Consider the following 14,565-nt stretch of genomic DNA (forward strand, 5'->3'; position numbering starts at 1 on the left):
GCCGGCAAGAAAACACTTTTCGTCAAGGATGCAATTGAATGTTCTTATCCATTTTGTGATGAATGCAAGTAACATCAGTTCAACAAAAAGAACTTCCCGAAACTGACTATTGTAGTGCCCAATTTACAATTATTTTGAAAAAGAATATAGTTTTGAACTTCAGTACAGTATAAGGCCTTGTTTACATGAGACCGGAACGAAGTGAAACCGGGATGAAAATCGGAATTTGTCGCATGTTTACATGGGAGCGGCACGAAATCACGAAAAATCTTCATTGGCGTAATGTCTCTTTTTCAGCTAATTTTACGCTCGCTAGCCGTTTTGCTTTTGTAACTTGCTTTTGTGCGCATGTGTTGATGCCATTTCAGACCGGTCTATTATAGAAAAGCATAGTTCCATTTTCGACCATTTCATTGTTTTATAACGCATGCGTGAAAAATCACCCCAGCAAGTATTTTATTGGTTCACAGATTGGCGTTGCCTATGCACGTGATCTCTACTAGGCAAGAAGAGAAAGGGCGAGTCTGTTTGTTATCTTTCAATCCTTTTGGTTGCAGAGAGAAGATTACACTGAGCTAGTGTTTGGCGAAGAAATATACACGTCAGTGATTTTTATATAAAAACGATAAAACATACTTAAGTAAAAGGTGGGTAAAATTATCTCTTATTCTTTATATAATGAATATGTCATGATGAGCATTTAGCATTTACCATATGAAAAGGGTTCATTTCCTCAAAAAAACAAAAAGCAAAAAACAATAAACGATGAAACAGGCAAAAGATATTTCAGTGAAAAACTCTGACAGGAATTTGTCTTGTCTTGAACAAAGCCTAAATATTTCATTTGATTTTGTTGGCGTCAACTCTCGCTTCTCGTCGCGACGCGTTTTTGTTGAGAATGCTTTATGATACCTTTGTTTTCACTTCAGACATAACAAAATATGTAGAAACCTTCGTCTTTTGAATTCTATCTTATATAGTTACATTGGGCACAGAAACATTCATTCCCATCTTTCATTCAAAATAAGCTTTAAGTTTAATGAATTACGACAAAAATGTTTTGCAACTGGAACAGCTGCTACAAAAAAATTTCGTGATCATTTTAGTAGTTTATGATCACAGACAAAAAGATATTTGCATAAAATATGGAGAACAAAAAAATTGTAGTTGATATGAGCGAACACCGACAAATTCGTTAAATGTACTTATTTCTATTGGAAGAAAACGCATACTGAACAAAATGATTTTGTTTAACTATTGTTGAACTCATAAAATTTGTTCTCAGCAGGTATCGTCGATTCAATACAAGACTGCCACCTGTATATGTGAATACATTACAAATAAGACACTTGCATCATATAAGTGTTTTCTCGAAAAGTTTAATTTAATAACACCGCCTCGCAACGCAAAAAACTTGTTCACCAGCCACAAAAGAACGTTCGTTGACGCTACATTTAATAAACTATAAGAAAAGTATTTGAAATCAGAACAGCTGCTAGGAGAAAAACTTTCGCGATAAATTTGTTCTTTCATGCTTACGCACAAAAGAAATTTACATAAAAATGTGAGCACAAGGAGTTGCGTCTGATGTAATAAATCACTAGAGTGTGAATACAAGTGTTACATGTCATTATCAGTATAAAAACAATTCTCGGAACGTTTAGATCAAATGATGTTTACTACATACGGAGTTTACAAATAGCTAGATTACTTAATAAATGTTTTCTCAGAATGGTGTTTCCAGCTAATGTCGAGGGAGATTCTGCTTCCAACCAAACGAAGATAGAGTATAAGATATTCAATGATCCAATTCATGGCACTATCGAACTTCATCCTTTGTTGGTGGACATCATCAACACGCCACAGTTTCAGCGCTTAAAAGACATCAAACAAATGGGAATTTGTCATTTTATTTATCCTGGGGCAACTCACGACAGGTGAGTCTATCGACATTGTAATCTGATGATTGAAATTTGATCACGAATTTTCAAAAAAATTTTCAATCTTGTATATATGTTCCCAAATTTAATTTCAAACAGATTCCAACATTCACTTGGAACATCTCATTTGTGTGGTGAACTTATCGACAGATTAAAAGAGCTTCATCGCAAAGAGTATGAGATCACAGATGAAGAAAGCTTATGCATCAAAATAGCAGGACTTTGCCATGATCTTGGCCATGGACCGTTCTCTCATTTCTTTGATGACGTTTACAAGAAAAAGTTGAAAAGTGACGTTATTGATTTGGAGTGGAAGCACGAGGACTTGTCCTGTGAACTATTTAAGTTTATGCTAGAGGAAGAGGAGAATCCTGAACTTAGGAAGAGATTTAGGCATTTTGACCTTTTCGAAAAAGATGAAGAATTCATCTTAGAACTTATCAAAGGTATGTTATACAACAGACATTACCACGACACTGCAGTTGGTAAGATAAAGTAGTACAGACCACATTTAGATCTCAAATAAAAAGTCCAAGTTAGGGTCAAGCAAACTTACCGACAAAGGCATACAGATGTACGTCAATTTTTACTTTTTACTACTATTTACTTTTATTGTTGATTTTCAAGGTTGAAAATTAAATATAAATTTATCGTACCTCTAGTTTTATGTCACCTTTCCGAAATGAGCTTCAATTGCAAGGTCAACGGCCATTGCTACTAAATAGGGAATGAGTTGACAAATCTGAAAATATTATTTAGATATGTAGAGTAAAGATTGATTTCTTTGATGCAAATAAGAGTGACTAGTGCTAACTCGTTATCTTTCAAGCTAATAAACACAAAAACAACTGTAATTTCTCCTTTTGTGCAGGAAAAGACCCAATCAGAGGCAAGGTGGAAAGGAAATGCCAATTAACAAAACTGCCAAAATGGTTCCTGTATGAAATCGTGTCAAACAAACAAAATGGGGTCGACTGTGACAAGTTTGATTACTTCGCCCGTGACTGCGCTAATGTTGGAGTGAAAAGTACTTTTGACCACCAACGCTACTTTAAGAATGTTCGCATCATGTCTATAGATGAAGAGCTACATATCTGCGTTCGTGACAAAGAGGTGTTCAACCTGTACGAGTTATTCCACACCCGTTGGTCCATTCATCACAAAGTTTGTTGTCACAAAACTCAGGCACCAATACATGATATGTTAGCAACGGCTTTCCAAAAAGTCGACAAAATAATGAAAATCTCAGAAGCTGTCAAGAAGAAGGATATGAAACGATACACTGTCCTGACCGACAGCATTCTCTATGATGTATTACGAAAAGAAAGTGAAGAGCCTGCTGTCAAAGAAGCACAGGATTGGATAAAACGCATACAAAAACGAAAAATTTACAAATTTTGTGGTCAAACTCAGCCACAATCGAATGACGACTGCCCTTCGGAAGAAAAAATCGTCAAAGACCTGGTTATAATATCAGATGAACAATTGAATGAGGAAGATATATTTGTTGACATGCCAAAAATCGATTTTGGAATGAAAGGTAAAAATCCAGTTGATGCTGTTACATTTTTCATAAAATCTGGCGAAAATGTAGAAATAAAAAGAGAGCAAGTGAGTCGAATGTTGCCACAAAATTTCCAGGAAAGATACATCAGAGTTTATGCAAAACACCCCGAAAACAAGGAGCAGACTGAATTGATCAAAAAAACGTTTAGGAAATGGTGCTCCAAGCAAAAGTATCCGAAACCTATAGGAGGATAAAGAAAGACTGTTCGAAGTTCTTGTTGTTAAATCATGATGTCTTAAAAATACGCTTGACAATTTCTTAAAAAACGAATCACAACAAAATGTCTTTATTTCAAAGCACCAATAATTATATATACATTAAATCCACATTTCAAACTTCCAATTGTTGAAAAATAGCTAGAATGTAACATTAAAGCACAAGTGAGACAAAAGGACGAACTATATAATAATCTTCTCCATAGTTAATGTTAGATAAGCACAAAACTGTATCAAATTCAATAAAATGCATAAAAGATACGATGATAAAGTTTTAACCTTCACATGAAGTGCATCTGCAGGCTGGCGATTTGTTTATGAACAATTTCTATGAAATCCAGAACGCAAAATATGTCGCCCTTTTGAACAGGTCGATATTTTGCGACATAGCTATTAAACTCAAATATATTGTTACATTCCCACGTATTTTAGAACTTTAGCTAGAATATTCTAAATATTTTGAAAAAATACAACTACATAAAGTGCAAGAGAAAATAAATCAGTAGTTGTAAAAAATGTTACAGACAGATAAGTATTCTGATTAAAGTCGAGGCTACGTAGCACTTCATAACAAAAATAATTCAACGTGTTGGTGTAGCAGCATATAGGGGTTGATTACAAAGGCCAAGTTCAGCCACATAAATGAAGTGAGATAATTTTTTAGTGTTCCATGAAGATCAAGAGAGTTGAAAACTTTTTTGTGAGCATGCGCCCTTGGTTTAACTTTAATAAATGCCACAAAGCCTATGGACACTGATATTTTGAGCGCACGCTGATTGGCTAGCAAAACAAGCAGATTGCTAAGGATTATAGCTATGCTTAAAAAGTCCTTCATGATAAAAAAAAAAGGGCAAGATTCTTCTCATGGAAATAATATAACTCTATCGGTTGCATAGTTAACGATGATGGAGAGGGAGGGCTTAATATTTATTTATGCATGTTTTGCCGTATTGAGCTTCTTTAAAACAAATTGTTTCTGGATTTAATACGGAATAAAACATGTTTATATATGCCCTCATATACCAAGCTGGTAATTCCATTGTTGATGTTAACGGCATGCAAAAAGTTAAAAGTGTATAAATGTACAGAAGATCAAGGATTTGAGATCATCGAAACAATAAAAAATTCGAACGCTGGAACAGAAAAAACAAATAAAAAATGCAGTGAGAGCGAGCTTTTATGCCTTGCGCCAAGTATAAAACTTTTTTTTATCTCTTCGTGGTGTTTAGTTTTTGTCCTGCTACATGCGTAAAGTTCAGATTATTATCACTATCCATTTCTTTAATAATCTATTGTTTTTACCGTTGGTGAACAAAGACAAATTTTCAACCTGACAGATATGTCATTGACAACCAATCCTATGAAAATGTGTTGTCTGGATAATAAAACTCGCTTTCTGATTGCTAACCTCCAACTCCCATTTTGCATGTTTTATAATTTCGCTTATAGCGTTTTTTATTATGTAAAATTTGGCAGGTTAAATAATGTAATATGTTCAAGTTTTTCAAAATACGTTTAGAAAAGTAATGGCCGCCAAAAATTTTTTCTGCGCCAATCAAAGAGCATTTTTTCACCGGGAGGTGACGCTTGCTATACATTTATTAACAATTTACGATTTGAAATTATGTATGTATAGGATACGTTATACGACTATGATTATACATACATATGTAAATGGCTATAGTCATAGTCGTGTAACGTATCGTACAAATATTTCAACTAACTGCAGATAGAAAGATCAAAACTTGCAATAAGTAATGCTGCAGACTTTGATTGTTTTATTTGCTTAACTATTTATCTTTGTTGTAAAATTGTACATGACACTTTCTGAATGTAATAACTAACAACAATACATAAAAAAACATATTTAGTCGATTCATATTAATACTCTATTGCAAATGCTTTAATTTCATTGGCTACTCTACTCACTATCTATTTTTACATAGATAGCGAGCAGCAAAGCAAGAGAAACGGGTAGCGAAAAACACGGCTGCTGTCTCGCGTTTCACTAAGATTTCAGACGATATATTATATTGTTTAGCTAAAAAAAAAATATAAGAGATGAGTAAAGTTGCCACTAAATTCGACTTAACGACATTTAAATATAAAATAAAAAAAGTTCCTTTAAATTAACTTTATATGTATCGAGTAACATTCGTCCGCTTTCAATAGCGATGTCAACAACATATGCACAAAACAAATTAATGAAAATTATACTGGCAACCTTTTTCTTCAGGAATATTAAGATGATTCTGCTAATAAACCATCAGATTGCTTGTAATCTAATTGGTAATTACAAGAATACTACTCTTATTCTATAGCAAATGCTGTATTTGATTGGCTATTATACTTCCTATCGAATTCTCATTAGATAGCAAGAAGCAAAAAATTATGGTTTCTCTCTAGCGTTTTACTTAGTGTCATATGATGAATTTGATTGTTTACTTGAAACGATAATTCGAGAGGAGTTCGTTCACGAATTTGTTCTCGATTTCCACCGACGTAAGACGTTAATCAGGCTTCGCCATCATCAATTATCACCACATAAAATCTCGAGCTAGTAATCTAATTGTTAAATATCTCAAATGTACAAAGTACTAAAAGGAAGTTGTAAAGCAAAAGACAGCGAAATCTGCATAAGTGAAACAATGAGACAACAATTGACATTCAAAGTTTGTGTTACGTAGATGAACACAATCAAAAAGTAATATTGATTGTGATGATCAGTCAATATTCATTGATAAAATATAACTATAGCATGGCAATTTGTTTATATAGTATTCAAAATCTATAAAGTCTAATTTGCCTAAAGTCCTCAAAATTGGGCCAGTCGGACATTACAGAGCGCTACTGCATTACCCAGACTATGATTGAAAAAACTTGAGTAAGCTATGATAAAATCTGACAACAAGTCGGTTACCTATGAATTCTGCCAAGAGCTTCCGACTTCAACATAATCCATTCCAATCCAATACAAATAACCATATTTCTTACCGTCACTGTACACATCTATACATAAAATACCTGATGATAGACAACACCAAAAGCAGACGTCATAAACATCGCCAGGCATATCCACCACGTGAAATATGACGTTACAGCTCTGACAAGTTCCGACACGAACACGTGACGTAGATTTTGAACAGTGTTCACCGTGACATTTGAAACGAGCATAGATTTCTGAAGATGTTTCATTAAAGCATTGGTCGACTCCCAGTCGGTAGTACCTGTGAAGAAATTGCATTCATAACAATAGTTATACTAACTGTCTTTGACAACATAACGGAGAAACTTTTATTTACAACAAAGTACGTACAACTGAGGGACATAGGGAGATCTTTATTGAGGAAGGGAAAAGAGGCCCATCCCTTTACAATCTCAAAACAAATGCATTCGCAATGTTTGCAAGTAAAGGTGGAAATTATTGTGGGGAAAGAGGCGGCTGTAGCATGTCCAAACTGGTTAGCGGTCCCTTTATTCTACAGTTGGAAATTGATGACATGAGACCAGGTAGCTGGAATTCTACGAATCGTTAATGATTTGGGTAGTATAAACTAACAAGCATCTCCAATAAATTCATTATTACCAGTTGTTTTTAAAATTACTACAGATCACTCACAACACCCAATAAAGCTCAATATATACCTGCTGTTCTTAAAGAATAACTAAAGATTACTCAAAATACCCAATAAAGCTCAATATGTACCTGCAGCTCTTAAAGAATAACTAAAGATTGCCCAGTATACTCAACAATCCCAATATGTACCTGCTGTTCTTAAAGAATAACTAAATGCTACCCAGTATACTCAATAATCCCAAAATGTACCTGCTGTTCTTAAAGAATAACTAAAGATTACTAAAAATACCCAATAAAGCTCAATATGTACCTGCAGCTCTTAAAGAATAACTAAAGACTACCCAGTATACTCGACAATCCCAATATGTACCTGCTGTTCTTAAAGAATAACGAAAGACTACCCAGTACACCCAATAATCCCAATGTGTACCTGCAGTTCTTAAAGATATCGTCAAAAAGACCAAACGGATAACTGGAGCCAAATATTGAAAAGAAGCCACAGATAAATAACAAGAAACACTAAAAATCTAAAAAATACATGAAATACACCGATATTTGAAAGTGAACATTATAAAATGAAGGATATTGCGAAAATGTACATTATTAGCACGTTAGCTCAAATTAATAATATTAACACAGAAATTTACCTAACAGTTTTCTGACTGTATGTCAACGATCATTTAAAAATAATTAACAACTAGTTCAGTTTCATTATGTTAATTTGCTTCTCTTTAGAGATATTTACATTTCTTCATCCTGCAAATACTCTTACCGAGATGCCATTTTGCATAGTTCTATATAGTTATAAGAAATAATTGTTTTCATTGATAGTTGAAAATAAAATTCTATCAGAGCAACTAAACACACATTCATCAACACATGCATGAGGAACATTGATGTTCTGTTTACGAAATAGAAAACGCTTAACCTGTTTCTATAGAATTTTAGAAACACGAGGGGGATATTGAAAAAATAAAACTCACTTTCCAAGTGCTTTTCTTCCGGCCAGGATTCTTAAATGTTTTTTGTTCTGTTTCTTGCATTGTACAAAATTTTTCTGTTCGCTTTTGGAAATTCGTTTTAATTGTAAAGAAAAATTACACGTACTGGCCTTAAATAATTCAATAAAATCAAAAACCAGCGTAGTAAAATGCCGAATCGTTAATTTCGTAACCAACTGTGAATTTCCATACAAATCTGAACATTTATTTTAAATTGAAGTGAACAAAAATTAAATATGTTTCATTGCAGTCCTTCGGTCGAAGAAGAAACATTTCATAAAACGTGGCTTCCACAAAATCGTAAATTAAGTAGAAATAGTGTCGGGAATAAAACAAAAAAAAAATGTTTACCTTTTTTTGCAAAGCAGAACTATTCGTTCTGCCCGCTTCCCTTTTCGTTCTGTTCACTTTAACTTTGGCGATGTCTAAGAAAGCCTGTAGATGCATTTTGGTAAGGAAAAACCGCATAAGACAACAAAGTAAGATGACTCCAATGCGAATGTTATCAAAGTTTGAGTCCGATACTCTATAAAATACACAAACGTTAGTTTAAGAAAGTAGCTACAAAAACATGAGAAGAACGAGGGAAGTCATTTCGTCACTAACGAAAATGAATCATTTCTGCTCGTGAAGTATTCGCGAGCCAAGGGTTTGATCCACAATAAAACAAGACAAAGAGGAGCGAAGAAATTTACATAAAAAAGGACACTAAAAATTTAAAAAATGGTCAGCGGTCGTATATTAAGCCAATTATCTCAATACATGACAACAAAGTGAAGCTGATTCATAAACACAATTTATTTATGATGAATATTTAATGTCATTAACGCTACAAATACTACTTATAGAAGAAACATGTTAGACAAGTATTCCTACTTACAGAAGCCACCTGTTAGATTTGTATTGCTCTATCAAATCCAAGAACATTATTGATATTCTAATGCCAGGAAAGCCAAGAAAGGCTCCGATAATTCCCGAGATAACAGCAAGCGCGAGTTTGAAAATCCATATTGGAACGGATCCACCTCTGTTAAAGACAATTAAGACAAAGTGTAAGAACACTAATGCTTCGTTATGGTTTTAATTTAAATGTCGCGTTCTTGAGACTCGTGTCGTCAGGAATTGACTTACTCTCGTGTGAATCATTGCTTCTTCAAAAATAATTCAGCTTCTTCAGAGAATATTTCGTAACCTAAAGAGAAGGTCGACTCAAACATGAGACGAAAAAGATTCGGAGTAGATTGAAAGCTCATAAAACGGAGTAAGTGAAAATTTACTAATGTTTCTTGATTAGAAACACAAGATTTCGTCGGTATTTGGCAAAATACAGAGTCTTGCTTCTAAGAGACACCTTTTAAAGTACAGTTATTTTAACTTTTTAGAAGAACTTTATTGTCCACGAAAGTCGTAAAAAAAACAAAGATCTGTGTTATTTCCATGTAAAAGAAACAAACAAAGTGAAAGTGATGAAGCCTGATTTGAAGGTCGGAAAGACCCGTGGAGCAGGCAAACAGAGACTTACCAAGACCAAAGTAAAGAGAAAATACAGTAGAGCCACTCCATTGAATCTTTTCGTGCAACGCATATCTTATTGGGAATGTGATTACAACATTGGCAGCCAGTAAACTAATTCAATATACAGCAGCCAGCTGCACAGCGAAGTGAACCTACTGTATATTCCTATACTGTGCCAAGACTTAAGAATGTTTTCAAGCAAACAAAGCAGATCGAATTAACGGGGCTCGTGAATGTTAGTTAAGTTAGTTTAGTTCAAATCCAAAGTATTGTAAATCAGGATCAATGTGAGATGATCCGAAGTGAATCTCAGAGAAAAGCAAATCAAATCTGACCCAAATGAAGCTACACATAATAATTGTCTTCCAATCCTTTATAATTCGCTGCACTTTCTCATCTAATAACGACATCTCATTCAGTGCATTATAATGATTTCACAATTTTCTACTCATTTCAGTGATATTTATGTTATAAAAAAAATTTGAGAAACACTTTGCCAACTAAATTAAAAGATTACCTGAATCCAAATTGAACTCCAACATAGATTCATTGACTACCAAAATGGCAATCGCCAGAACAAAGAAAAAAACACCAAATGTCAAGCAGACAGATTTTTCTCCTGAATCATCACCCGACCAAGACGATGCAGTGAGCAGAAACAAAACACGTCTGTATGTAAAGTAAAGGAAAGCATAACAACCTTACAGGATTTTATAACAACCTTACGGGATTCGTGAGTGTTTAGCTATATGAACTGACCACGGAACTTCGTGAGTGTTTAGCTTTAAGAACTGACCACGGAACTTCGTGAGTGTTTAGCTTTAAGAACTGACCACGGAATTTCGTGAGTGATTAGCTTTAAGAACTGACCACGAAACTTCGTGAGTGTTTAGCTTTAAGAACTGACCACGGAACTTCGTGAGTGTTTAACTTTAAGAACTGACCACGGAACTTCGTGAGTGTTTAACTTTAAGAACTGACCACGGGACTTCGTGAGTGTTTAGCTTTAAGAACTGACCACGGAACTTCGTGAGTGTTTAGCTTTAAGAACTGACCACGGGACTTCGTGAGTGTTTAGCTTTAAGAACTGACCACGGAACTTCGTGAGTGTTTAGCTTTAAGAAGTGACCACGGAACTTCGTGAGTGTTTAACTTTAAGAACTGACCACGGAACTTCGTGAGTGTTTAACTTTAAGAACTGACCACGGAACTTCGTGAGTGTTTAACTTTAAGAACTGACCACGGAACTTCGTGAGTGTTTAGCTTTAAGAACTGACCACGGGACTTCGTGAGTGTTTAGCTTTAAGAACTGACCACGGGACTTCGTGAGTGTTTAGCTTTAAGAACTGACCACGGAACTTCGTGAGTGTTTAGCTTTAAGAAGTGACCACGGAACTTCGTGAGTGTTTAACTTTAAGAACTGACCACGGAACTTCGTGAGTGTTTAACTTTAAGAACTGAACACGGCACTTCGTGAGTGTTTAGCTTTAAGAACTGACCACGGAACTTAGTGAGTGTTTATATAAATGCTTGAAGCATGAGAAAAGACGAAAGTAAGATTGGCGAAAGAAATGCCAAACTTTGCCTGCATTTTCTATGTCGGAATGTTTGGTTGCAAACTAAACCTAAAATATCGCATTTGTACAGAGCCAACCATCCATAAGTCGAGTTAACACCCAAGTTACCAAGTTAGAGCCAGGAAAAATATGCCAACAAAGTTCTAATGTCAATTCTCTGTCACAAAAAATTTTGATAACATGGCTAATTTGCAAACTTCGATATGAATGTGCAAACTTCCCCCATAGCACTTTGCCCTCATAATTGACGAACGCGCAAAGTTGAACTCGATCTTCAAACAGTTAGAAAGGTTTTTACAGTACACGATGAGCAAATATATTGCGGATAAAACCTTGTTCACCAGCTACAAAAGAAGCCTCGTTGACGTTACATTTAATAAACTATAAGAAAAGTATTTGAAATCAGAACAGCTGCTAGGAGAAAAACTTTCGCGATAAATTTGTTCTTCCATTCTCACACACAAAAGAAATTTACTTAAAAATGTGAGGACAGGGAGTTGCCATAGATAAAAATCCATTATTTAACAGATGTACTAACTTTTATTGGAAGAAAATCCCGAGAACAAAATAATTTTTTCAAGTTGACAACTATTACTGAACTCATTGCGTTATTTTATGTTTTTAAAACGTCGTTTGAATGCAAAACTTCCAGCTTTCGTATTAGCCCGCACTAAAAGATTTTTAAATTTGCAAGATTTTATGAACTTTAGCATTGCAAGACTACATAGTTCTTAAAAGCAACATAGCTAACGTGAATGACAACATAAATGTGCCAAATTGTAAAAAAAGTTCTGCAAAAAGAGTAAATTTCGTAAAAGATTATCTTGACTGAAGAGATGTTTCATGAATTCGTTGCTATGTGGCATTTCCCGATGAATGAATGAATGCAGAAGATGCGTGAACTATTTTCACCAACATTAGAAATTTAGCGGTCAAGAAAAGAGACAAATGTGTATCGATTTGTTAGACTTTACTAAATGAATATTTATCACCGATAACATTGTAAAGGAGGTAATTTTAATTTAAAATTAACAGCTATAATTCATTTTGACATAGACATGAAAATTTCCGAATCAGTGGAAAAAGCCAAGAAAGAGGAAGATATGAAACAATATTCTGTTTTAACAGATAGCATTCTCTACGATATATTGCGAAACGGGGACCCTGATTTTGCAGACGCACAGAAGAAGATAAGACGCATACAAAAACGAAAGCTGTACAAATTTTGCGGCCAAAGCTCTCTAAAATCAAATGACAACCAGTTCGAATCTCTCTGCGAAATAAAAATTGCCGAAGACTTGGTTGAACTTTCCAAAAAAAAGTTAAAAAGAGAAAACATATTTGTTTCAAAAGTAACGATCAGTTTTGGAATGAAGGGTAAAAATCCAGTTGAAGCTGTGATGTTTTTCGATAAATCTCACCGCGAACCATTTGAAATAAAGAGAGAACAAGTAAGTAAAATGTTGCCACGAAGTTTCCAGGACTGATATATCAGAGTTTACGCAAAAGAATCCGAAAGAGAAGAGGAATCCAAAAGCACAGAAAAAACCAAAAACGCGGAAGAACGAATGAAAAAACTGATCGAACAAATCAAAGATTCCTTTAAGGAATGGTGCCTCAAAAACGGCTTTGAAACACCTTTTGGAGGAGAAAGAAAGACAATTTGACGTCATTGTCACAGAATAATGATTTTACAGAAGGGTTACTCAGGTTTACATAGCGCGTCCTCATGTCGGCCATTATTCCAGTCAGTTGATTAAGGTTTATAACTTGTTTTCAACCATTAAAATTACATTACTTCATTATTGAATAATGAATTTGAGATTAAGAAGACTTTCGGATAATTGCAAAGGTTGAAAACGAGTAAAAAACCCTTATCAATCAGCTTGACAAAAACATCAAGGGTTCCAACATGAGTGACCCTTCTGTACATTCTTATTCTGTGTCATTGTTATTAAGTATCGCTGATTTAAAATTGTACTTAATATAATTTCTCCATAACTTAATCACAAGAACGTATCCAGAATTTAGAATTCAAAACACCACTCATGTATTTAATGCAAACATTGCACTTAAAACAGTAAAAGTCTAAAAAAATGTAAAAGATCCAAGCACAAGTGAAACATAGGGACGAACGACATCTCAACGTTTGCCATTTGTAGTTTATGTTAAATAAGCACAAATCGTATTAAATTCAATAAAATGATTCAGCAAGTACAATAATGAAATTTCAACTTTCATTTAAAAATGCATGCGAATCTCGCACGCCGCTTACTTTAAAAAAAAACAAAAGATTTTATAGTCAGTCCTCACCTGTCTTCTTTGTGAAGAAAAATAACATATAATCTCAAAGAATCTTCTGGACCTTATTACTTTGGGATTAAAGCTTGTAAAAACTTTATTAAATTCATGATTAAAGTAAGTTTTGAATCTTTAAGTAAACGTCCATTACAGCTATTGAATTTCTTTCAGTGAAACGTCATCAATCACCCCTTGTTCTTTTATCAGACTATATATATATACCCAGTCTTGTTATGATATAAATTGTTGTACACTACTACTGACTAGTGTATAGTCTAGTCCTCTAAATAAAATATGTTTTGAATTTGACTGTATTTTTTTGAACGTCCAGTACAAAACCAGCTTAACAACATCAATAGTTTAGAATTTCAAATAGCTTTTAAAAATACGTATATTGAGAAGCCTTACGTCATCAGTCACGTGACTTACAAGACAATTTTTCCTTTTTTCAACATGTAATCCTTCAACATGTAATCAAAATGTAATCCTTTTTTCGGCAGAGGGGAAGATTAGTCAACTTAATTAAAGAACGCCTAACAAATAACGAGCGACATTTTTTTTTAACTCTAGCATTATGGTCGGAATATGAATAGGCAGAGTGAGTGTTACTCGAAATATGTTTCCCAGTCGTTGAGTCACATGAAATCAACATTCCACCTTCTACAATCACGTTTTGGTTCATGTCGTGAAGGAACAGCTTTAATTATTCCTGATAGAAGCTGGTACATGTTGCTTAAAGCATAAAACTGCTCCCTTACGAAAACAACCAAAACATGAGTGTAGGAGTGAATATTTGATTTCGTGTGACTCAGCGATTGGAAAACATCTTTTGAGTAACACTAACTGTGCCAATTCATATTCCAACAATTAAA

General features: G+C 34.3%; 1 protein-coding gene across 1 annotated transcript; it reads left to right on the plus strand.

Annotated features, from left to right (window-relative positions):
* Positions 1–428: 428 nt before the first annotated feature.
* LOC124437351 (deoxynucleoside triphosphate triphosphohydrolase SAMHD1-like) lies at positions 429–3,986 on the plus strand. The gene is made up of 4 exons (XM_046987328.1): positions 429–647; positions 1,731–1,937; positions 2,040–2,386; positions 2,812–3,986. The coding sequence occupies exons 2-4, from the start codon at positions 1,732–1,734 to the stop codon at positions 3,699–3,701; spliced, it is 1,443 nt and encodes a 480-aa protein (XP_046843284.1). The 5' UTR covers positions 429–647; position 1,731; the 3' UTR covers positions 3,702–3,986.
* Positions 3,987–14,565: the final 10,579 nt, after the last annotated feature.

The sequence above is a fragment of the Xenia sp. Carnegie-2017 genome, unplaced genomic scaffold (genome assembly GCF_021976095.1).
Source record: "Xenia sp. Carnegie-2017 unplaced genomic scaffold, XeniaSp_v1 HiC_scaffold_16, whole genome shotgun sequence".
Classification (NCBI taxonomy): Eukaryota; Metazoa; Cnidaria; class Anthozoa; order Malacalcyonacea; family Xeniidae; genus Xenia; species Xenia sp. Carnegie-2017.